This window comes from Oncorhynchus gorbuscha, linkage group LG11 (assembly GCF_021184085.1).
Source record: "Oncorhynchus gorbuscha isolate QuinsamMale2020 ecotype Even-year linkage group LG11, OgorEven_v1.0, whole genome shotgun sequence".
NCBI lineage: Eukaryota > Metazoa > Chordata > Actinopteri > Salmoniformes > Salmonidae > Oncorhynchus > Oncorhynchus gorbuscha.
Genome location: NC_060183.1, coordinates 53,029,451 through 53,055,768, shown reverse-complemented (window position 1 = coordinate 53,055,768; position 26,318 = coordinate 53,029,451). Strand labels below are relative to the sequence as shown.

The following is a 26,318-nucleotide window of genomic DNA, read 5'->3' as shown; positions in this document are numbered from 1 at the left end:
GGCCTTCCTCTGACACCACCTGGTATAGAGGTCCTGGATGGCACGGAGCTCAGCCCCAGTGATATACTGGGCCGTACGCACTACCCTCTGTAGCGCCTTGTAGCGTCGAATGCCAAGCAGTTGCCATACCAAGCGGTGATGCAGCCAGTCATGGTGCAGTTGAATAACTTTGAGGATCTGAGGGCCCATGACAAATCCTTTCAGTCTCAAATAACATAAAATGGTATTTCTCACAAATATTTCTCGCCAAATATAACACCTTACCGTGAAATGCTTACTTACAAGCCCTTAACCAACAATGCAAAAATGGTTTTATATTTACTAAATAAACTAAAGTTTTTAAAAAGTTACGCAATAAAATAACTATAGTGAGGCTATACACAGGGGGTGCTGGTACCGAGTCAATGTGTGGGGGTACAGGTTATTCAAGGTAATATATACATGTAGGTAGAGGTAAAGTGACTATGCATAGATAATAAACAGTAGCAGCAGCATAAAAAAACGGGGGGGATGTCAATGCCAATAGTCCAGGTAGCCATTTGTTTAGCTGTTCAGCAATCTTATGGCTTGGGGGTAGAAGCTTTTAATGAGCCTTTTGGACTTAGACTTGGCGCTCCGGTACCACTTGCTGTGTGATAGCAGGGAAAACAGTCTATGAAAAGTGTGGTTGGAGTCTTTGGCTATTTTTATGTCCTTCCTCTGAGGTCCTGGATGGTAGGAAGCTTGGCCCCAGTAATGTACTGGGCTGTACGCACTTCCCTCTGTAGCGCCTTGCGGTCGGATGCCGAGCAGTTGCCATCCAAGGCCGGTGATGCAACCAGCCAGGATGCTCTCAATGGTGCAGCTGTAAAACTTTGAGAACCCATGACAAATCTTTTCAGTCTCCTGAAAATAGGTGTTGTCGTGCCTTCTTCACAAGTGCGTTACTTCATTCAGTTCAATGTGTGATTACTGTAGACTGGCATGACTTAGCTAGCTACAGTAGCTTACTGGGTCTCCAACCATTTTGATGATTCTGTTGTTAAATAAAATGTCTAACTATCAGGGCACAAGGCCAGACCCAGATGCAGAGACAGGAGGCAGATGGTTGGAGTCTTAGATGTGTATTGAACCAAAAAGGGGTATGCAAGAGAATGGTCGTGGACAGGCAAAAGGTCAAAACTAGTTCAGAGTCCAGGAGGTACAGAGTGGCAGGCAAGCTCGAGGTCAAGGCAGGCAGGCGAGTACAGAGTCCCGAAACAGGCAAGGGTCAAAAAGGGAATAGAAAAGGCATGAGCACGGGGAAAACATGCTGGTTGACTTGGACATACAAGACGAACTGGCACAGAGAGACAGGAAACACAGGGATAAATACACGGGGGAAGAAGAAAAAAACGACACCTGAAGGGGGTGGAGACAGTCACAAGGACAGGTGAAACAGATCAGGGTGTGACAGTACCCCCCTAGAGGCGCCACCTGGCTTCCTACCCGGGCGCATACTTGGCTGACCGGAGTGTCGACAGTGAAAATCAACAATGAGGGCCGGGTCCAGGATGTCTTTAGCAGGGACCCAGCACCTCTCCTCCGGGCCATAACCCTCCCAGTCAACCAGGTACTGGAAACCCCTGCCCCGTGGTCGAACACTCAGGAGGCGTCTCACCGTATATGCTGACTGGCCATCAATGACCCTGGGGGAGGGAGGGGCCTACAAACAGAAGACAAAGGACTGTGAGACACGGGCTTAATCCTAGACGCATGGAAGGTAGGATGAATACGGAGGGTACGGGTTAACACAAGACAGACAGCAGTGGAACTAAGGACTCTAATGATGGGAAAAGGACCAATGAAACAGGGGGACAGTTTGCGGGACTCCACCCGAAGGGGCAGGTCCCGAGTGGAAAGCCACACCCTCTGCCCAATAGGGTAGCGGGGAGCTGGGGTCCGATGACGGTCCGCTTGTCGACGATACCTGGAGTTGGTCTTGAGAATTGCCGCCCGAGCTCTTCTCCAGGTACGTCGACAGCGGCGGACAAACATCTGGGCCGAGGGTACGCTGACCTCCTACTCCTGTTCCGGGAAGAGTGGAGGTTGATACCCCAAAAAGCACTCAAAAGGAGAGAGTCCTGTGACCGAACAGGGAAGAGTGTTCCGGCCTTACTCCATCCAGACCAGGTAGTGAGGTTGGTTGAGACCAGGCATCTCAGGGTGGTTTCTAGGTCCTGGTTGGCTCGCTCTGCCTGGCCGTTGGATTGGAGATGAAATCCGGAATGCCTTCCAGAACTAAGGCCCCCGGTCGGGACCATGTCCATGGATCAGGAAGACATGCTGCACCATAAGCTAGGCCGTCTCCTTGGCAGAGGGTAGTTTGGGGAGAGGGATGAAGTGAGTGACCTTAGAGAATTGATCCACTACCGTCAGAATGACAGTGTTGTCATCAGACAGAGGGAGCCCAGTGTCAAAGTCCAGAGAAATATGGGACCAGGTAGTGGCTGAAGGAGGCCAGAAGGAGCTTGCCGTGGAGTCTTGTTCTGAGCACACACTCTGTGCATGCGGTGACGAAGGCAGATACATCAGGAACCATTGTGGTCCACCAGAAACGTTGTCGGATGAAGGCTAGGTACGACGGGAACCTGGATGACAGGTCAGCCTTGAGGAATGAGCCCATTCCAGGACCCGGACTGAGTTAGGAACAAATAACCGTTTAGCTGGGCCCCCTTCAGATTCAAGCTGGGAACGTTGGGCCTTGCGAACCAAGGTTTCAATGACCCAATCCACTGAAGCAGCAAGGCGTGAGGTAGGAGAATGGTTTCGGAGACAGAGGGTGTGGCAGAGGAACTGTATATGCGGGAGAGGGCATCCGGCTTCACGTTTTTGGATCCTGGGTGGTAGGAAATGGTGAAGTTGAATCTGGTGAAAAACAAAGCCCACCGGGCCTGCCTGGAGTTAAGGCGCTTGGTGGAACGGAGATATTCCAAAGTTTTATGGTCGGTCCAGACCACGAAGGGCTGTTTTGCGACTTCTAGCGAATGCCTCCACTCCTCCAGTGCCAACTTGACAGCCAGGAGTTCTGTTGTCAACGTCATAGTTCCTCTCTGCCGGACTGAGACGATGAGACAGGAAGGCACAAGGATGGAGCTTCTGGTCCTGTGCAGATCACTGGGACAGGATGGCCCCCACTTCAACATCAGAAGCATCAACCTCTACCACAAATTGACGAGATGGATCCGGATGGACAAAGATGGGTGCTGTGGTGAACCAATGTTTCAGGACCACGAAGGTTTTATCAACCGCTGGAGACCATGTGAACGGAACTTTGGGAGAGGTGAGTTTGGGAGGGGGCCGCCAGAGGGCTATCGTCCCGAATGAAACGGCGGTAGAAATGAGCGAACTCCAGGATATGTTGCAACTGCACCCTGGACGTAGGCTGAGGCCACCCCACCACCGCTTTCATATTATCCTGATCCATTTGGACAATCCCATCCGCGATGACATATCCCAGAAAGGAGATTGTTGAGAGGTGAAATTCACATTTCTCGTCCTTCACAAACAATTGGTTCTCCAGGAGACACTGAAGGACTTTTCTGACATGAAGAATGTGATCTTGGGCAGACTGGGAAAAAAACTGGATGTTGACCAGGTAAATGACCACGAAACGGTTTTGCATGTCCCGGAGCACATTGTTTACCAGAGCCTGAAAAACAGCGGGGGCGTTGGTGAGTCCAAACGGCATGACCTGGTACTCATAATGTCCACTGGCTGTATTAAAGGCTGTTTTCCACTCATCTCGTTTGCGTATCCAAACCAAGTGGTAGGCATTCCGAAGGTCCATTTTGGAAAAAATTGGTGGCTCCCTGGAGATGTTCGAAGGCCGAGGAGTGGTAGGGGATAAGGATTCTTGATCTTTATATCATTTAGACCCCTGTAGTCAATGCACGGACGCAGGGTCTTGTACTTCTTCTCCACAAAGAAAAACCATGCACTGGCAGGAGATGCAGACGGACGGATGCCTCCAGTAGCCAGAGATTCCTCAACATACTCCTCCATGGCCTTGGTCTCTGGGCCGGAGAGAGAATATAGACGACAACGAGGTGGTGTGGTGCCTGGGATAAGATCAATGGCACAATCATAAGGACGGTGCAGAGGAAAAGAAGTAGGCCGTGCCTCCAGGAGGTCATGGTACTGGCTTTGCTCAGGTCCTGAGGGGAACATCTCAAGGACAACTGTGTGCCGTTTTAAGGCAATGAGAATAACGAAACAGACTCCAACCCTGGATGGAGCCCGTGGTCCAGTCAATAATTGGATTGTTTCTGGAGCCAAGAAAATCCCAAAACCACAGGAACATAGGGTAAATCGATGAGGAGGAGCTGTATAGTCTCACTATGGTTTCTTGATACCCAAATATGAACGGGCACAGTGCTATGGGTGACTCTTCCAATAGAACGACCATCCAGTGCCCTTGCATTCATGGGGACAGAGAGAGGTTGAGTGGGAGTACCCAATTCAGAAACCATGGTAGCATCCATAAAACATTAATCAGCCCCAGAGTTAATGAGCACTCAGAGAGACTTAGATTGGTCTCCTCACAGCAAAAGCACAAATAAAGGTGTGTGGGTGATGGGAATTAAGGAATTCCCAGTCTGGCTAACCAGAGTACTTGTACCGACCAGATACAGAGGTTTACTAATAGGGCAGTTAGCTATATAATGTCTGCCTCACCACAGTACAGACAACAGTTAGAACTCAACCTTCGTGAGCGTTCCCTATCCGATACCCAAGCTCTTCCCAGTTGCATTGACTCAGGAGTATCCAACTCACCCGTCGATGATGATTCACGAGGGGACTCAGGTGTCGTCGGATCCTCTCAGAAAAACTGCCTTTGGAAACTTCTGGATTCCTTCGAAGGTGAGCCAGCCCTAGCGAATGAACGAGTGTCCCCGAGGCCAGACTTCTTCTCACTCCAGCGTTCCCTTAGACATCCATCAATTCTAATGGTGAGAGCGATGAGGGAGTCGAGGTCCACCGGTAATTCCCGAGCAGCTAACTCATCTTTAACCACCTCAGATAGTTTGTGAAGAAAGGTATCGAAAGAGACTCCGGGTTCCAGGCACTCTTGGCGGCCAACATACGAAAATCAACCATGTAGTCTGCCACACTATGGGAGTTTTGACGTAATTCAAGAAGCTTACTGGCAACCTCCTTTCCGGATACCGGAGAATCGAATACCTTTCTCACCTCTGCCATGAATTCCTCCAGATGACGACAAAGGGTGGATTATTGCTCCCAAACAGCCATGGCCCAGGAGAGCACCCTTCCCGACATTAGCGTAATAATATATGCAATCTTCAATCGGTCCGAAGGGAATGAAGATAGCTGTAACTCAAAAATAAGAGAGCACTGAGAAAGAAAACCCTGACAGGTACCAAAATTCCCAGAATGTCTCTCCGGAGGAGGTAAGCAGGGTTCTTGGGGAACCGGTGTAGGCTGTACCAACTCACCACTAAAAGGAAAGGGAGATTGGGGATTCTCAGGGATGGCAGACAGCCTATGAGTTAACTCCTTAATTAGCTCCATGGTACCCTTAAACCCTTGGTCGTGGCGTTCCGTCAGGGAATTAAGCCCTTCCAACAGGCCCTGTAGTAGCTCCTCATGCCTGCCAATAGTGGCTCCCTGCAGGGAGACAGCGTGGTGGAGCTAGTCCAAGTCTGCTGGGTCTGTCATGGCCAGTCTGTCATGGCCAGATGCAGAGACAGGAGGCAGATGGTTGGAGTCTTAGATGTTTATTGATCCAAAAAGGGGTAGGCAAGAGAATGGTCATGGACAGACAAAAGGTCAAAACCAGTTCAGAATCCAGGAGGTACAGAGTGGAAGGCAGGCTCGAGGTCAAGGCAGGCAGAATAGTCAGGCAGGTGGGTACAGAGTCCAGAAACAGGCAAGGGTCAAAACTGTGAGGACTAGCAAAAAGAGAATAGAAAAGGCAGGCGCACAGGAAAACCACACTGGTAGAAATACAAGACGAACTGGCACAGAGAGACAGGAAACACAGGGATAAATACACTGGGGAAAACAAGCGACACCTGGAGGGAATGGAGACAATCACAAGGACAGGTGAAACAGATCAGGGTGTGAAACTAACAGGATTTTATCTGTAACTTCCATCATTCTACCAATATATGTGGATTGTTTTTCTGGCTCTTACAGGCTCAAGGTTGGTTTGCTCCATCAGAAGCTCCTGTCTGATTTGGACCACAGATTATTTTGTATTCATTATACAAAATTATCAACAACTTACATCCCTACATCAAACAATATAGTAAATAAATACATATATAGAAATATATATTAAAACATTTTTTTAAATATGATAATTCCAGTGCAATTGTATTCACTCAGAAAAAAATCTCATTATAATGATTCAGGAATATGTTATTATTTTTGTTATTCACTCTGGATAAGTCTTTACAAAATTGTATTTGACAACAACAATAAACAAACATGGGTAGTGTTCAGAAAGGTAAATAAGTATTCTGCAATGTTTTTCCCAAAATCTATCACAGATTTCATAGAACAAGTGAGTCAAATTTTCACAGAAAACGCAGATATCATCAATATCAACAAATTTGGACAAAGAATTACAAGGATATATCGTATGTAGAATCTTAAAGTGCACATCCTTAAATATGTTTGGTATACAATATTTGTAAGGGATCAAGAAATCTTTTTTTCCAGACAATGTCAGGAATAAGCATGTTCCAGAAATGTTTTCCTCCAGGCGTAAATTGATTCTGTGAATGCAAAATGTGTCTTATGTATTTGCTACAGGATTTCTCAAGTACGCCCACGCCTTCCAAACTGAGTTCTGGATAAACTCTGTGATCATCACCAAAGCTAAGATGAGTTTTCATTCGTGTAGTTAGACCATGGGGAATGGCTTTGATCACAGAAATAAACTCTCTGAAAGGTATTGGAAACCCATTCAATGTTATAAATTGTTTATATGAAAGAATATTACCCCTGTTGTTGATAAACATCAAGAACAAAGTTAATATTATTATCATGCCAGCTAGGGTAGAACAATGATGTATTCCTTACAGTTATGGTATGTCTGAATTATTCCACAAAATGTGGGGACAAATTGTGCCGGAAACACATTCTCCTTCACCCTTGTGGGGCATTTGAAAGACGTGGCTTCATGGTTCGCACCGCAATTGCAACATGTCACATTTTTATCACTTTTAGAACACATAATATGATATTTTCCACAACTTGGACATCTCGGCTTATCCCATCTGCAAACACTTGATACATGACCAAAAGCTTTACAATGATGGGATAAATGCTCTGACTCTGTAGTTAATATATCCTAACTGTACTTGAGTATTTTTGATTTTTTAATAACCTATATTTAACTAGGCAAGTCAGTCAAGAACAAATTCTTATTTACAATGACAGTCTAACCCAGCCAAACCCTAACCCAGACGACGTTGGGCCAATTGTGCGGCATCCTATGGGACTCCCAATCACAGCCGGTTGTGATACAGCCTGGAAACAAACCAGGGTCTGTAGTGACGCCTCTAGCACTGAGATGCAATGACTTAGATCGCTGCGCCACTCGGGAGAGACTCCATATCAAAAAACAAAAGAACAGATAGATACTTCACTTGTTCACCATTCACCACACAATTCATCCGACATGCTTCAATCACTCCAGAATATTTTTCATCTCTTCCAAATTGACTTCCCATGAGACATCAGATATAACCCCCTTGAGGAGGCCTGACACACAGGACACTTCAAACTTGTGTCAATGCACGTTCCCTCTGATCCGCAGAAGTACAAAAAAATCAAAACAAGCCCACATCTCGTGATCCTTACAGCCTTCACTTTACCCAGCAATCTCTCCACCAGTTTGAATAACTCAAATGGTTTATTTAAGATTGGTACTATGCTCAGCTGCTCCTCATTAAGAAACAGTACTCGATACGAAGGATCATTCTCATCACTGTACACTACGTTGCTTTGTTTTCCATTCTTTTGGATAATACTTCAATTCTCCTTGATTCTACAGAAATTGTATTCAGAATCCACTTCATCATCCGATTCCGCCATTTTTCCATCGGCTATAGGGTTTATGATCGACAGTAATGTTATGCTGTCCCGCTCTTCTAGTCACCTTTCCCCAGTAATCTGACTGTCAAGGCCTTTTGAGATAATTTAATGTTGGATCATTGATTTACACTTCCAAATTTGAAATCATTGAAGTCACGTCACATGTGAGTTTAGGCCGATTACTCTTGTCTGAATTGAACAAGCAAGCCACTCGCGCTGGGATGCATTATTCTGACTTGCAGATTAATTTTGTGCGTCACTTCCTTATTGTATTTCGCAAATTCGAGCGCGTTATGATTTTGTTTCATGTGGAAAGGAAAGGCTAGAACCAGCCGTGTATATTTCGTAAAGTTCTGTTGTAGCTGAAATAATTATATCTGCTGTTAATTTCAAAATGAGTGAAGACCCTGACTCTCCTCCCGAAAGGGAAATGAAGGTAAGGCAAACTATTGTAGCTACGTAGCTAGCAAGTTAACAAGCTCGTAGCATTAGCTTGCTAGCTAGCCTGTCAACCAGCTAGTGTTTCTGCTAGTTAGTTAGCGATTTGGGGATAACCTTCCAACTGAAGTAACGTTACGTTATTGTCTGTTTCTTACTGCTCAATTCTCATAATGTTACTAGCTAGTAGTTATCCTATATTTTAGTCAAAGATGGCTAGCTAAACCAGAATCAACTAGTTAACAACAATGTCATGAACATCAAACAACTAAACGATGTATGGATTAACAACAGTGTATAGCTAGCTAGCTGTATACATTTGGGTGTCTAACACTGACTTTCTTCAACAGTAACTAGCCATGTCAGATCATTAGCTACCTACAAGCTAACTAGTTAGTTACATCCATTTATGAATGCTATTGTGCTCTACCTAAATAATATTGATTTTGCTATTAGTAGCATTTATTCTAGGAGGCATTCATTCAGCTGCTAGCTATCCCAACGTAATTTATTTCCAAATCCACCTCGTCCTGTCAACAATATCTTGTTGTTAACATAGTCAAAATGGGCTTTACAGATATTAACCCTTGTGTTGTTTAATGGGTAAAAAAAGAATAATACAAGTTTTACATTTGCTTTATGGGTAGTGAGTGATCCTAGGGTAGCAACACATACATTCTAAGTGATTCTTTCTCCATTCTGATTGTTTTATACTGTTCAATTCAACTTCAACCAAAACAAATTTCAACATTTCTGCAGTTCCTGCACTATATTGCAGTGGTGAAAATAGTACCCAATTGTCATTCTTGAGTAAAAGTAAAGATATGTTAGTAGAAAAGTACCCAGTAAAAGTTCAAAAGTATTTGGTTTTAAATATACTTAACTATCAAAAGTAAATGTAATTGATAAAATGTACATAAGTATCAGAAGTAAAAGTTTAAATAATTTCAAATTCCTTATTAACCAAACCAGATGGCACCATTGTCTTTTTTTTTACCCCCCTTTTTTTCTCCATAATTTTGTGGTATCCAATTGGTAGTAGTTACAGTATTGTCTCATCGATGCAACTCCCGTACGGACTCGGGAGAGGCGAAGGTCAAGAGTCCTCCGAAACACAACCTAGCAGCACTGCTTCTTGACACAATGCACATCCAATCCGGAAGCCAGCCGCACCAATGTGTCGGAGGAAACACTGTACACCTGGCGACCTGGTCAGCGTGCACTGCGCCCGACCCACCACAGGAGTCACGAGTGCGTGATGAGACAAGGATATCCCTGCCGGCCAAACCCTCCCTAACCTGGGCGACGCTGGACCAATTGTGCATTACCCCATAGGCCTCCCGGTTGAGGCCGGCTGCGACAGAGCCTGGGCTCGAACCCAGAATCTCTGGTGGCACAGCTAGCGATGCGGTGTCTTAGACCACTGCGCCACCCGGGAGGCCGACACCATTTTTTAAATTTACGGATAGCCAGGGGCACACTTCAGCACTCAGACATAATTTACAAACGAAGCATTTGTTTAGTGAGTCCTCCAGATCAGAGGCAGTAGATGACCAGGGATTTTCTCTTGACAAGTGCGTGTATTGGACCATTTTCCTGTCCTGCTAAGCATTCAAAATGTAACGAGTACTTTCAGGTGTCAGTAAAAATGTATGGAGTAAAAGGTACAGTATTTTCTTTGGAATGTAGTGAAGTAAAGTACAGATACCAACAACAAAAAATATTAAGTAGTACTTGAAAGTATTTTTACTTAAGCATTGTTTACTAATGGGGAATGTAATCAGAGGCCATCAAGGTGCTTCTGATGACAGTCCCCCCAGTACTCTCTTTGCTGAATAAATAAGTGCACAATTCAGTGCCCAACAAGTCTTAGATCTGATTTTTTTTTGATGTCCAGGAGGAACAAGAGAACAATGATTTAGATGTGCAGGTGGTATCTGAATAAGAAGATGGGGAAGAATGCATCATCTTCAGAAAGAGAAGTTTCTGTCAAAGAAAAACAAAATAACATGGTCCTTGTCACCATATGACAACCAGGGCAGGATGGCAGCACAACATGGCATAACGATGAAAAGGATGGATGAGATTGACCTGCATGCCTACATAGGGCTGCTAGTCTTAGTGGGTGTGCATAGGTCCAAAGGTGAGGCTACATGTAGTCTCTGGAATGCAGAGAGTGGAAAGGTGCATTTTTGTGCCACGATGCCACTGAAAGTCTTTCACACTTTCTCAAGAGTGCTGCGATTTGATAACCGTGAGTCAAGACCTGCAAGACATGAGAGGCAAACTGGCGGCCAAAAGAGAGGTCTGGGAGAAGTGGGTGGAGCGTCTGCCATACCTCTACAACCTTGGGCCTGAAGTAACAGCGGACGAGTAACTGATTCCATTGAGGTACATTTTTATTTTCATATCTGTAATGTTAATTTGATTATGTATTGCTGTAATATCATTGATTTATGTCATTGTTTTCTGTGACACTGATACTAAATACTGATAGTAATCTCTTTGTCAAAAGGTCACTGTCCTTTCTGGCAGTATATGCCCAGCAAGCAAGCAAAGTTTCGCATCAAGATGTGGGTGGCCTGTGACGCACAATCCATCTACGCTTGGAAGATGCAAGTCTACACAGAGAAGCTGACCAGTGGAGGCCTGGAGAAGAACCAGGGGATGCGGGCTGCGCTTGATGTGACCAATGGACTGAAGGGGCACAATATCACATGACAATTTATTCAACTCTTATGAACTCAGCCAGCAGCTCCTGAAGAGGAAGATCACCATGGTTGGCACAGTTAGAAAGAACAAGCCTGAGCTCCACCCTACACTCCTCTCAACAAGGGGGAGAGAGGCCATCTCATCAAAGTTTTCCTTCACCCCACCACCACTCTAGCTTCTTACCTCCTAAATAGGAACAATAATGTGGTCCTCCTGAGCACACTGCACAACATGGCTGAGATCAGTGATTGTGAGGACAGGAAGCCAGCCATCATCCTGGACTACAACCACAACAAAGGAGGTGTGGACAACATGGACAAGGTGATTGAACTTACAGCTGCAGCAAGATAACTGCCCGCTGGCCCATGGTCATCTTCCATAACATAATTGATGTATCCTCATACAATGCCTTCATGATATGGAGCAAGATCAACCCTACCTGAATGCCTGATAAGCGGAACAAGAGGAGGGTGTTCCTGGAGCAGCTGGGAAAGGCACTTGTAACCCCACACATTCACTGATGGAGCACCTCCTCCCCACAGCAGCCCCTGCACCGCTTGTGAAAGCTCTTCAGGGAGCTGAATCTTGTCCTGATCCACCTGAGGCTGGGGTGGGCAAGAGGAGGAGATGCCAATTCTGCCCCCCAAAGGACTGTAAAACAAATGCTATGTGCTGCACATGTGAGAAATACATCTGCAAAGTCCATTCACAAACACTTGCATACTGTCCTATATGTGCTAATTAGTTGATAGATTTATGTTCTTCACATTTCTGTTTTGCATCTATCTGATTTATTGTTGTTTATGCACTTTTTGGTTGGGGGCAATGGTTAAAAAATGGGAGAAGACTAGTATTTTGTAGTTGAATTCGTCATTGTACAGTATATAAGAATATATTACTATTTTGCCAAAAGAGTTCAAGACTGTTATGGTTTCCCTTCAATAAAATGCATTCAAAACTACTTTCTGCACATTTCTGCTACTTTCTTAGGCCATACTAGTGCTATCTCTTGTTAAAAATGTAGGTTTACACCTATGCAGTACCTTTAGCAATAATAATTATGAACCTCTACTTTAGTAAAGAAAATAATTATGACCGATGTATTGTAATAAAATCAAGTGGTGTCCACTGATTTTAAATACATTCTTTCTGCATTGTGAAGAGGGAAAACCCAGACATTCACAAAGTTTGAATTGTTTCTAAATAGATTTGGGGTTTAAAATTCAGTTTAAATGCTTTATTTTAGGGGATTAGTGAAGGCGGGTCATTTTTTTTACCCTTAGAACAAGGGGAGTATACAGAATGTTAAGATCAGACAAGGGTTAAACAAGTAGCCTACATGAGACTAAATTCAGTGCCATCACAGTCATGAAGTATTCTATTATTTTATGCAGGATTTTCAGTTCCGGCAAATGAAGAAAACCCGTGTCTTTGATTCACCTGACAACCTGCCGAAGGATAGATCAAGTCTGCTCGCCATCTCCAACAAATTTGGACTGACATTTGTCGGACTAGACAGAAAGATCAAGGTGTACCTCACGGGGGACATCCTAGCTTCAGACAAAGTTGATGGAAACTCCAATGAAATAGGTAAGATTTTCTGTACCATTGGTCATTCTGTCTCGTACAGTTTTCCTAAGCAATGACAGTTATGGCGTGCCTTGGCCAATGTAACTTGACTTTACCTTTTTCTCTCAATCTTACTTTTTCTCAGTTGAGGGGATAGCAGCCTTAGCTGATGTTCATGTGGAGTTGCCTGTGCACAACCTGGGACTCAGCAGTGATGAGCTCACCCTGTCAGTCAGTGGCATGTCAGAAGCATCAGGCCTGTCACTGGCCTTCTATGACGTCCGCACCTTCATCAACAAGGTGATTAACTCTTATAACAACCCCCCCCCCACTGCTAATGGAGTGGTACGGTTTCGTCATGGTGAAACAGAGTTCAGAGTCCATGCTTTGATCTGGTTTGAAAGCACATCAAGACTAGTCACCCCAACTTCTTCAGTTCCATATTTTTCCCACACACCTAATACCCTCACTTCTATGGCTGCCCCCTCTCTCCAGGCCCGACCGCATAAATTGCCATTTGCGACTCTACAACTGAGAGCCGGCCTGGGCATTATTGTGCAGGACCTCAAATGGAACCCGGTGCAGGTGTCCATGCTGGCCACTTGTCTGTCTGACGGCAGCATGATGGTGCTGGAGGTCACAGACGGCATCACTGTGCAGGCCCAGCTACCCGCCACAGCGGGCATCACCTGTGGTAAGTGTGACATAGTGTGTAATAACTTTGAGGAATACATTTTTCATGTAATTGGAATTTTATACAATTTGTTTTCAATTTCTGTCATCTTCTCCCTTAATACAGTATGTTGGAGTCCCAAAGGAAAGCAAGTAGCAGCAGGAAAAATGAATGCAACAGTCAGTCAGTATACTCCAGTAAGTCTGTACCAACAACTCTCAGTATAATACATTAACAACATTAGACACACTTATTATTCCTGTGAAGTATGGAGTGAATGATGTATTTTGCCCACAGGAGGTTGGTGGCACCATAATGACTGGAGCTGTAATAGTGGAATGGTATTAAGTACATCAAACACGTGGTTTCCAGGTGTTTGATGCCATTCAATTTGCTCCGTTCCTGTGATTTATATTGATTATGCCCTGGTCTACCTCTGCTCTCCTGAACAGGGGCTTCAGGAGAAGAAAGTGATCCCCTGCCCAAGCTTCTACAGCTCTGACAACCCTGTCAAAGGTAAACTTGACCCAGATCAGGCTGACCTGAAGTAATAAACCTGAAATTGAACATTTCAGTGCCTTTATTTTCCTGCCTGATAACCTCAATTATATGTTTTCTTTGTGTTGTCCTTTCTCTGTCAGTGCTGGATGTGCAGTGGCTGAGTACGTTTGTGTTTGCTGTGGCATATGCAGCAGCCGACGGCTGTCCGGAAACACCTCCTGAACTGGTGGTGATCTCCCTCCCTGTGAGTAGTACCAGATGTCATGCATCTGAATGGTGATGAGATCATTTTGCAGTGCTAATTGTTCATTGTTCTAATACTAATAGGGTCATTTCACTCAGTGACTGAAATGTTTTCTCTCCTAAATGATAATTTATGGGTTTGCCTTTTTCATTATTACTGAAACCATTTTGACAATTAACATTTTGATATGTCAGACAAAGACAGAGAAGAGGGAGGAGAGGTACCTGAACTTCAACGACCCGGTGTACGGCACCTGCACAGAGAGACAGCACCACTACTTCCTCAGCCACATAGAGGACTGGTGAGACGCTCCTCACTCTGTATTCTGCCCTGCCTGTCTGCAGATATTTTTTATTTCCTTGTTTGTAGAAAGTGGCTTTTGTATGCATACTCAGTTGGTATAACTTCGTTCCATTTCCCTCTGGCTCTCAACTTCAATGTTCGAGGAACAACTGTGAGGTTGGTGAATCACTTATGCTCATTGTTATTTTTTCTTCTTTCAGGGATGTTGTTCTTGCCGCATCAGCAGCCTCCATTGAAGTCAGTGTCATCGCCAAGCAAGAAGATAAGGTAATATTTGTCAATCAGGCTTGATTCTCACTCTGGGCCTTAGAAACTAAAGCAGTTCAAGGTCAATGTGGATTTCAGATATCTTTGTGCAGAACATAGTCTCATCCATTGGACAAGACATCACCTTAGCATCTTCTGATAAATGATTATGGAGTTGTAAAGCCCTAATCAAAGACCAACTGATATTGATCAATTGAGCCCCTGAGTGTCTGTCTGTTGTCGTGTAACCTCTCTGTGCAATGTGCTTTTGTGTTGTTCAGACCAACTGGGAGCTGTGGCTGCTGGAGGATGCCAGCAGGGGAGAGCTGCCTGTCTCTCAGAATAACGACGACACGCTGCCCCTGGGCATGGCCATCGACTACACCAGCCAGCAGGAGATCCACATCAGTGAGTGGTTGCTGCTCTCTCCCCTTCCAGCTTTCCACATTCTTCTGACCCCATTCCAAACCGGTCACTTTCTCCTTGATGGATTTGTAATTCTCCCCTCGCTGAATGAAAGGACTTTGCCATATTGTTACCAGTTCATTCAGATCTAAGAGTGTGGCGTAGGCAGAAAGGGTCAAGCAAAAGAAGCTGGTGAACCATTTGGAATCAGCTGATATGTTTGTCAACAATGTAGGGCTGACCCCATTTCGTCGACTGATCGATAGGCTGATGGTCGACCAAGATTTCTTTACTCGAGCAGTAGCAAAAAAAAAATAGCAAGACACCTGTCTGAATGGACTGATCCATTGTCCAGTCCATCAGTCTAAGATGTGTGCTACTGAAATTGTATATTGTTATACTATGTAAGAACAATGGTGCAACACAAATACAAATGATATTATTTTATAACAGATGTGCTTTCTCCTGTGTGGGATAGTGGTCGCTGTCTGCGGTTCATAATAGCACATTTAACCAGCATATTGGTGTGGAGAACAATGCGCCGGAGGCAACAGCAGAGTTAGGAGATGAGAAAACAGCCCTTGTCTTAATTGTTTAAGAAAATTGAGGAGAGAGGTAACACCAACTTAATTAGGTCTAGAATCAAAATCGCCTAACCGTGAAATGTGTCTGGATTTATATCATCATCATCCATATACACTACCATTCATTACTGTTCCTATATTATCATCCATGTTCACTACCGTTCCTATATTATCATCCATGTTCACTACCGTTCCTATATTATCATCCATGTACACTACCGTTCCTATATCATCATCGTCTTGTTTTCAGATTAGCCTTGTTAAAATCCCCAGCTACAATGAATGCAGCCTCAGGATATGTGGTTTCCAGTTTACATAGTCAAATAAAGTTCGTTCAGGGCCATCGATGTGTCTGCTTGGGGGGGAATATATACGGCTGTCATTATAATCGAAGAGAATTCCCTTGGTAGATAATGCGGTCAACATTTGATTGTGAGGAATTCTAAGTCAGGTGAACAGAAGGACTTGAGTTCCTGTATGTTGTTATGATCACATCACGTCTCGTTAATCATAAGGCATAACCCCACGCCCCTCTTCTTACCAGAAAGATGTTTGTTTCTGTCGGCGCGATGCTTGAAGAAACCAGCTGGCTGCACCGACTCCGATAGCGTCTCTCGAGTGAGCCATGTTTCCGTGAATTAAAGAACGATAGTCTCTCTGCAATGCTACCCTTGCTCGGATTTCATCAACCTTGTTGTCAAGAGACTGGACATTGGCGATTAGCATGCTAGGGAGTGCTGCGCGATGTGCCTGTCTCCGGACCAGAAGAACGCTTCGTTTTGCCTCTTTTACGACGTCGTTGTTTTGGGTCGCTGGCTGGGATCCGATCCTTTGTCCTGGGTGGGAGGCAGAACACAGGATCCGCTTTGGGAAATTCACATTAATGGTCGTAATGATGGTGAGTTGACGTTACTTTTATATTCAGTAGTTCCTCCCGATTGTATGTAATGAAACCTAAGATTACCTGGGGTACCAATGTAAGAAATAACACATACAAAAACAAAATACTGCATAGTTTCCTAGGAACATGAAGCGATATATCATCGTCATCCATATACACTACCGTTCCTTTATCATCGTCATCCATATACACTACCGTTCCTTTATCATCGTCATCCATATACACTACCGTTCCTTTATCATCGTCATCCATATACACTACCGTTCCTTTATCATCGTCATCCATATACACTACCGTTCCTTTATCATCGTCATCCATATACACTACCGTTCCTTTATCATCGTCATCCATATACACTACCGTTTATATATCATCGTCATCCATATACACTACCGTTTATATATCATTGTCATCCATATACACTACCGTTTATATATCATCATCATCCATATACACTACCGTTTATATATCATTGTCATCCATATACACTACCGTTTATATATCATTGTCATCCATATACACTACCGTTTATATATCATTGTCATCCATATACACTACCGTTTATATATCATTGTCATCCATATACACTACCGTTTATATATCATTGTCATCCATATACACTACCGTTTATATATCATCGTCATCCATATACACTACCGTTCATATATCATTGTCATCCATATACACTACCGTTTATATATCATCGTCATCCATATACACTACCGTTTATATATCATTGTCATCCATATACACTACAGTTCATATATCATTGTCATCCATATACACTACTGTTCATATCATTGTCATCCATATACACTACTGTTCATATATCATCATCCATATACACGACTGTTCATATATCATCATCCATACACACTACCGTTCATATATCATTCATATATCATTGTCATCCATATACACTACCGTTCATATATCATCATCCATATACACGACTGTTCATATATCATCATCCATACACACTACCTTTCATATATCATTCATATATCATTGTCATCCATATACACTACCGTTCATATATCATCATCCATATACACGACTGTTCATATATTATCATCCATACACACTACCGTTCATATATCATTGTCATCCATATACACTACCTTTATATATCATACATATTCACTACCGTTCATATATCATCGTCATCCATATACACTAATGTTCATATATCATCATCCATATACACAACTGTTCATATATCATCATCCATACACACTACTGTTCATATATCATCATCATCCATATACACGACCGTTCACTACCGTTCATATATTATTGTCATCCATATACACTACCGTGTATATATCATCGTCATCCATATACACTACCGTTCATATATCATCATCCATATACACTGACGTTCATATATCATCATCCATATTCACTACTGTTCATAAATCATGGTCCATTTACACTACCGTTCCTATATCATCGTCCATGTACACTACCGTTCCTATATCATCGTCCATGTACACTACCGTTCCTATATCATCGTCCATGTACACTACCGTTCCTATATCATCGTCCATGTACACTACCGTTCCTATATCATCGTCCATGTACACTACCGTTCCTATATCTTCGTCCATGTGCACTCCCTATATCATCGTCGTCCATACTATCATCATCGTCGTCCATGTGCACTACCGTTCCTATATCATCGTCGTCCATGTGCACTACCGTTCCTATATCATCGTCGTCCATGTGCACTACCGTTCCTATATCATCGTCGTCCATGTGCACTACCGTTCATATATCATCGTCGTCCATGTGCACTACCGTTCCTATATCATCGTCCATGTGCACTACCGTTCCTATATCATCGTCCATGTGCACTACCGTTCCTATATCATCGTCGTCCATGTGCACTACCGTTCCTATATTATCGTCGTCCATGTGCACTACCGTTCCTATATCATCGTCGTCCATGTGCACTACCGTTCCTATATCATCGTCGTCCATGTGCACTACCGTTCCTATATCATCGTCGTCCATGTGCACTACCGTTCCTATATCATCGTCCATGTGCACTACCGTTCCTATATCATCGTCGTCCATGTGCACTACCGTTCCTATATCATCGTCGTCCATGTGCACTACCGTTCCTATATCATCGTCGTCCATGTGCACTACCGTTCCTATATCATCGTCCATGTGCACTACCGTTCCTATATCATCGTCGTCCATGTGCACTACCGTTCCTATATCATCGTCCATGTGCACTACCGTTCATATATCATCGTCGTCCATGTGCACTACCGTTCATATATCATTGTCGTCCATATACACTACCATTCACTACCGTTCATATATCATCGTCGTCCATGTGCATTACCGTTCCTATATCATCGTCGCCCATGTACACTACCGTTCTTATATCATCTTCCATATACACTACCGTTCAAAAGTTTGGGGTCACTTAGAAATGTCCTTGTTTTGAAAGAAAAGCACATTTTCTGTTCATTAAAATAACATCAAATTGATCAGAAATACGGTGTAGACTTTGTTAATGTTGTAAATGACAATTGTAGCTGGAAATGGCAGATAAAAAAGAATATCTACATAGACATTGAGGCCAATTTTTAGCAGCCATCACTCCTGTGTTCCAATGGCACATTGTGTTAGCTAATCCACATTTACATTTACATTTAAGTCATTTAGCAGACGCTCTTATCCAGAGCGACTTACAAATTGTTGCATTCACCTTATGACATCCAGTGGAACAGTCACTTTACAATAGTGCATCTAAATCTTAAAGGGGGGGTGAGAGGGATTACTTATCCTATCCTAGGTATTCCTTAAAGAGGTGGGGTTTCAGGTGTCTCCAAGTGTGTCTCCAAGTTTATCATTTTAAAAGGCTAATTGATCATTAGTAAATCATTTTTCAATTATGTTAGCAAAGCTGAAAACTGTTGTCCTGATATAAAGAAGCAATAAAACTGGCCTTTAGACTAGTTGAGTATCTGGAGCATCAGCATTTGTGGGTTTGATTACAAGCTCCAAATGGCCAGAAACAAATACCTTTCTTCTGAAACTTGTTAGTCTATTCTTGTTCTGAGAAATGAAAGCTATTCCATGTGAGAAATTGCCAAGAAACTGAAGATCTTGTACAACTCTGTGTACTACTCCCTTCACAGAACAGTGCAAACTGGCCCTAACCAGAATAGAAAGAGTGGGAGGGTCCGGTGCACAACTGAGCAGGAGGACAAGTACATTAGTGTCTAATTTGAGAAACCGACGCCTCACAAGTCCTCAACTGGCAGCTTCGTTAAATCGTACCTGCAAAACACCCGTCTCAACGTCAACAGTGAAGAGGCGACTCCAGGATGCTGACCTTCTAGGCAGACCAAGATCTTTAGTTTAGTCTGGGACAGCCCTACAACCATTCCAGGACAAGTTATAGTGGAGTACTCTTGTGATGGTTAGTGTCTATCAATTCCCCATGACATATATCACCAGTCGTAGCCTACATTTACCGTTAATTCCCAGAATGGAAGACAAAATATGGGGAAGACAAAATATTTAAGTGCCTTTTGAACGGGGTATGATAGTAGGTGCCAGGCGCACAGGTTTGTGTCAAGAACTGTACCGCTGCTGGGTTTTTCACGCTCAACAGTTACCCATGTGTATCCACAATGCTCCACCACCCAAAGGACATCCAGCCAACTTGATACAATTGTGGGAAGCATTTGAGTCAATATGGGCCAGCATCCTTGTGGAAAGCTTTCGACACCTTGTGTATTCCATACCTCGACCAATTGAGGCTGTTCTGAGGGCAAAAGGGGGGCTGCAACTCAATATTAGGAATGAATTCCTAATCTTTGGTATACTCAGTGTTATTATTATTATTACTACTAATACTACTACAGTAGTTTACCGTTCTGATTGTAGGAGTGGACACGCTTGTAGAGCTCACAATGTACAGTGCATTCAGAAAGTATTCAGACCACTTTACTTTTTCACATTTTTGTATGAAAATTTGAAGTGTACACCCTTATTCTAAAATGGATTCAATTGCTGTTTTTCCCTCAATCTACACATAATACCGCAAAATGATGAAGTAAAAGCAGATTTTTAGAAATGTTTGCAAATGTGAAAAACAAATCACATGTTTAAATTTACACCAAGTTTTCTCCCCAATTTCGTGCTATCCAATCGTTTTAGTAGCTACTATCTTGTCTCATCGCTACAACTCCCGTACGGGCTCGGGAGAGACGAAGGTTGAAAGTCATGCGTCCTCCGATACACAACCCAACCAAGCCGCGCTGCTTCTTAACACAACGCACATCCAACCCAGTGCGCCACCCGGGAGGCTACAGATATCACATTTACATAAGTATTCAGACCCTTTACTCAGTACTTTTTTGATGCACCTTTGGCAGTCTTCTTGGGTATGACGCTACATGCGTGGCACACTTGTATTTGATGTTTCTCCCATTCTTCTCTGCAGAACCTTTCAAGCTCTGTCAAGTTGAATGGGGAGTGTCGCTGCACAGCTAATTTCAGGTCTCCAGAGATGTTTTATCAGGTTCAAGTCTGGGCTCTGGCTGAGCCACTCAAGGACATTCAGAGACATGTTCCGAAGTTACTCCTGCGTTGTCTTGTCTGTGTGATTAGGGTCGTTGTCCTGTTGGAAGGGAACCTTCGTCCCAGTCTGAGGTCCTGAGCAGGTTTTCATCAAGGATCTTTCTCTACTTTGCTCCATTGATCTTTCCCTTGATCCTGACTAGTCTCCAAGTCTCTGCCGTTGAAAAACATCCCCACAGCATGATGCTGTCACCACCATGCTTCACTGTAGGGATGGTGCCAGGTTTCTTCCAGATGTGATGCTTGGCATTCAGGTCAGAGTTCAAGAGAATCTTGTTTCTCGTGGTCAGAGTCCTTTAGGTGCTTTTTGGCAAACTCCAAGCAGGCTGTCATGTGCCTTTTACTGAGGAGTGGCTTCCGTCTGGCCAGTCTACCATAAAGGCCTGATTGGTGCAATGCTGCAGTGATGGTTGTCCTCCTGGACAGTTCTCCCATCCCCACAGAGGAACTTTGGAGCTTTGTCAGTGACCATCAGGTTCTTAGTCACTTCCCTGACCAAGGCCCTGTTCAGTTTGGCCGGGCGGCCAGGTCTAGGAAGAGTCTTCCATTTTAAGAATGATGGAGGCCACTGTGTTCTTAGGGACCTTCAATGTTGAGGACATTTTTTGGTACCCTTCCCCAAATCTGTACCTCGACACAATCCTGTCTCGGAGCTCTACGGACAATTCCCTCAACCTCACGGCTTGATTTTTGCTCTGTTTTTTTTTTTATATAGACTGGTGTGTGCCTTTCCAAATCATGTCTTGTCAATTGAATTTACCACAGGTGGACTCCAATCAAGTTGTAGAAACATCTCAAGGATGATCAGTGGAAACACCTGATCTCAATTTAGAGTCTCATAGCAAAGTGTCTGAATACTTATGTAAATAAGGTATTTCTGTTTTCTTTTCTTAACCTCTTTACGCTTTGTTGTTATGGGGTATTGCGTGTAGATTGATGAAAATTATTTTTTAAACAAATTTTAGAATAAGGCTGTAAATGTAACAAAATGTGGAAAAAGTCAAGGTGTCTGAATGCTTTCCGAAAGCACTGTATAGTTGATTTTATTAAAACACATAGGGTTTGTCTATATATGGAAAAAAATATACATTTTAAAATTTCTACCAATCGATTGGTCGAAAGAAAACAATACTCTCGTCTGAAGTTTATTTTTATTTTTTATGCACTGCAATGTTCCGCTCCTCAGTGTCAGTCAGTAGCATTTGGTATGCGGCGCTGGTTTGCACGTTCTTTTTGGCAGCTTTTTGGCAGCTGTCAGATGAATAGTGATAAGCTACTGTCTCGGTATCTACTGGTATCTGGTATCTGATGTTGCTGTCTGGGCTCCCTGCTTAAGACTCCACCAGCAAACCAAACTATCAATTTGAGTAGCATTTTTAAGTGATTGTATTCTCATCAAGCCCTGTCTCGAGAGACCTAGGCTGTATTGGATAGAAAGAGAGGGGGTGGAGGCCCACGTTCATTACAATGACTCGGACGAATGTGAGAACATCAACAAAACAGAACCAGACAAGCATGTCTGAGAATGCTGATGAGGTTTACCTTGAGCTTTACAAACTGTTGTTCTCTCTCTGGAGAGCAGTCTCAGGCAAGCAGACTCATTATTTGTCTCATCACACTGGCTTTAGTGCTGGTTGTTCTCCAAGTGCTCTGGGCTTTGTTTCTTACTAAGAACTCAAGGTCTCTCACGTCTCACAGCAATATAGCAATTCATATGCTTTGTCCTTGTACTTGTCTCGGCTTTTGTTAATGTCCTGGGTACTTGTGTGTGGGTGTGCATCTTCCATGAGCTTCAGTGTGTGTGTGTCTGTCTGTCTGGCTGGGTGTTTGCCTTTTTGTTTCAGTTAAAGTGTGTGTATTCCTGTGTGTTTCTCTCTTGCTACCAATAGTTATACTTAGTTAGTTATACTGGGCGGCAGGGTAGCCTAGTGGTTAGAGCGTTGGACTAGTAACCGGAAGGTTGCAAGTTCAAACCCCAGAGCTGAGAAGTTACACATCTGTCGTTCTGCCTCTGAACAGGCAGTTAACACACTGTTCCTAGGCCGTCATTGAAAATAAGAATTTGTTCTTAACTGACTTGCCTAGTTAGATAAAGGTAAAATAAAAAAATGTGTATAAACAAAATACTGTACTTGATGTCTCTTTTCCTCGCTATGTCACTACAGCCGATGAGAAGACTTTGCCCCCGGCGCCCACTCTGTTGCTGCTGTCTACAGACGGAGTGCTGTGCCCCTTTTCACTGCTCAACTTCAACCCTGGGGTCAAGCAGCTGGTCGCTGCCCCCACCAGCCTGGCCCTGGACGGAGAGAGACTGCCCCCTGCAGGTCTGGAGGACCTCCAGCTTTTTCACATTTAATATCGTGTATTTTTTTTCTCACTGAATACATTTGTCTTATGAAACTTGCAATACCTATACTACTATCATACTGTAAAGTAAAGTATTTAAAGTATTTATAATAGTGTTTTGATAGGATCCACTAAAAGCAGCTCTCCTCTCTGCATTGCAGGATCTGCAGCTCCCCCACCCCCTTACCCTACCTCCTCTCTCCCATCAGCCCCTGCGGCGTTCCCTCCGCTCCGCCTCCCCTTGGCCACCACACCAAACCCTCCTCCCCCTGCCTCCTCCCCTGCCTCTGTTTCACTGTTCACCGCAGCCCCAGCTCCAGCCTCCTCATCCGGCTTCTCGTTCTCCATGCCCCCCCTCTTCCACTGCTCCCTCCGCCTTCTTTCTGGGGGGCTCTACAGCCTTCAGCGCGAGCCCAGCCTTGGGTAGCTTCTCCTTCTCCTCCAAGCCCCTGACAGAGACCCCAGCCGCAGCTTCGGCCTTCTCCACCAGTGCCCCCAAACTTCCAGTGGTCGAAATGGCTCCAGTTCCGGCCCCCACTCCAAAGCCCATCCCCCAGCGCCTGGCCACCGCCTCCCCCATCATGGTACTCCGAGGCACCCCCGAGCCAACCACTCCCGCTGTGAAGATGAACCTCAATGACAGGTGAGAGGTTAATATAAGTACCTGAATAACTTTGACTGTTTACATTTCACTTAGATCAGGTATGAGCAACTGACGGCCCCCCCTTTTGTAGGCATGCGGACCAATTTCAACTCAGTTAAAAACAACTCTGTTAGGGTCTCAACTTACTGTTGAGAGTTCGAGTAATAGAATACACAAGGTGCAATTTTGAAATTTGTTTGTGCGTGAGCACTAACTTAATTAGCCCATGTCGGCAAATTAGTTTTATTTAATTTGTTATTTACTTATTTATTTACTGTTAAGTTAGTCTAGTGGCCAGCTATCTAAACTTGTAGTAAGCATGGATGAATTACCACCTGGGGTGGGGCCCATTGATCATCAGTTATCATCCACCCTATGGCAAAATGTGTAGATTTGCATGAAATTAGTTATCAAATTGCTACATCTTCTCTCCGCCCCATCGCAAAAAAATCTTTCAAATATACTTTTTATCCTCTTTGATGTCATGAGGAGTGTCACAGAAATGTTTTGTTTGCCAGCTGGTGGTGGTGGGGGGGCTGAATTTGGTATTTTATTAGGATCCACATTAGCTCTTGCAAAAGGAGCAGCTACTCTTCCTGGGGTCCACACAAAACATGAAGCATGACATAATACAAAACATTAATACACAAGCACAGCTCAAGGACAGAACTACATAAAAAAAAGTGTAAAGGCACACAGCCTACATATCAGTACGTACACACAAACTATCTAGGTCAAAGAGGGGTGAGGTGCTGCTTTATCTGTTTTTGAAACAAGGTTTGCTGTTTATTTGGGCAGTATAAGATGGAATGGAGTTCCATGCATTAATGACTCTATGTACGCTTTTTGAATTTGTTCTGGATTTGGGGACTGTGATAAGACCCTTGGTGGCATGTCTGGTGGGGTAAGTGTGTGTGTCAGAGCTGTTTGTAAGTAGACTATGCAAACAATTTGGGATTTTCAACAAATTTAATGTTTCTTATTAAAAGAAGTGATGCAGTCAGTCTTGTATTTATATCAGCCCTCTGATTACAATGAAGAGCAAGACGTGCCACTCTGTTCTGGGCCAGCTGGAGTTTAACTACGCCTTTCCTTGCAGCATTTGACCACATGACTGGACAATAATCAAGAAAAGACAAAACTACAGTCTGCAGAACTTGCTTTTTGGAGTATGGTGTCAAAAAAGCAGAGCATCTCTTTTTATTACGGACAGACCTCTCCCCATTTTTACAACCATATGTTTTGACCTTGACAGTTTACAATCTAAGGTAATGGCAAGTAATTTAGTCTCAACTTGTTCATCAGCCACACCGTTCATTACCAGATTCAGCTGAGGTTTAGAACTTAGAGTATTGATTTGTACCAAATACAATGCTCTTAGTTTAGAGTTGTTCAAGACCAGTTCATTACTGGCCACCCATTCCAAAACAGACTGCAGCTCTTTGTTAAGGGTTTCAATTACTTCAATAGCTGTGATTTCAGATGTGTATATGGTTGAACATCGGTGTATTTGGTTGAACATCAGCATACATGGACACACATGTTGTTTTAATGCCAGTGGCAGGTCATTGGTAAAAATAGAAAAGAGTAGAGGGCCTAGAGAGCTGCCCTGCGGTACACCACACTTTACATGTTTGACATTAGAGAAGCTTCCATTAAAGAAAACCCTTTGAGTTATATTTTGTAGATTGCCATATCCTGGATTCAGAGCTGAGGTTGAAAAGCCATAAAACACTGTTCGTTTGCCCAATTTGCCAATGAAATAATCATTAAATTAATTGGCAACATCAAATGTATTTTTGTTTGGGCCTGATTCGATGAAAGATGGAGTTAAATTTCTCTTTCTGCCCATTTCATTTAAAGTGCTAAAGTGTTTTTCCCATCATTCTTTATATCATTGATCTTGGCTTCATGATACAGTTTCTTCTTCTTTTTTTGTTGAGTTTAGTCACATCTTTTCTCAATTTGCAGTAAGTCACCCAGTCAGATGTGTAGCCAGACTTATTATCCGCTTCTTTTGCCCCATCTCTTTCAACCATACAGTTTTTCATTTCCTGATC

At 43.6% G+C, this 26,318-nt stretch overlaps 1 protein-coding gene across 1 annotated transcript in view; it reads left to right on the top strand.

Moving 5' to 3' along the window:
* Positions 1 to 8,130: 8,130 nt before the first annotated feature.
* Positions 8,131 to 26,318, top strand: part of LOC124047679 (nuclear pore complex protein Nup214-like) — a 70,278-nt gene continuing 52,090 nt past the window's right edge. Inside the window, 12 exon segments of the mRNA XM_046367989.1 lie at positions 8,131 to 8,521; positions 12,630 to 12,825; positions 12,950 to 13,104; positions 13,300 to 13,498; positions 13,604 to 13,674; positions 13,930 to 13,993; positions 14,119 to 14,222; positions 14,417 to 14,523; positions 14,726 to 14,792; positions 15,053 to 15,179; positions 23,435 to 23,593; positions 23,757 to 24,258. Of these exon segments, the coding sequence (XP_046223945.1) occupies positions 8,480 to 8,521; positions 12,630 to 12,825; positions 12,950 to 13,104; positions 13,300 to 13,498; positions 13,604 to 13,674; positions 13,930 to 13,993; positions 14,119 to 14,222; positions 14,417 to 14,523; positions 14,726 to 14,792; positions 15,053 to 15,179; positions 23,435 to 23,593; positions 23,757 to 24,258 (1,793 nt within the window). The 5' untranslated portion in view covers positions 8,131 to 8,479.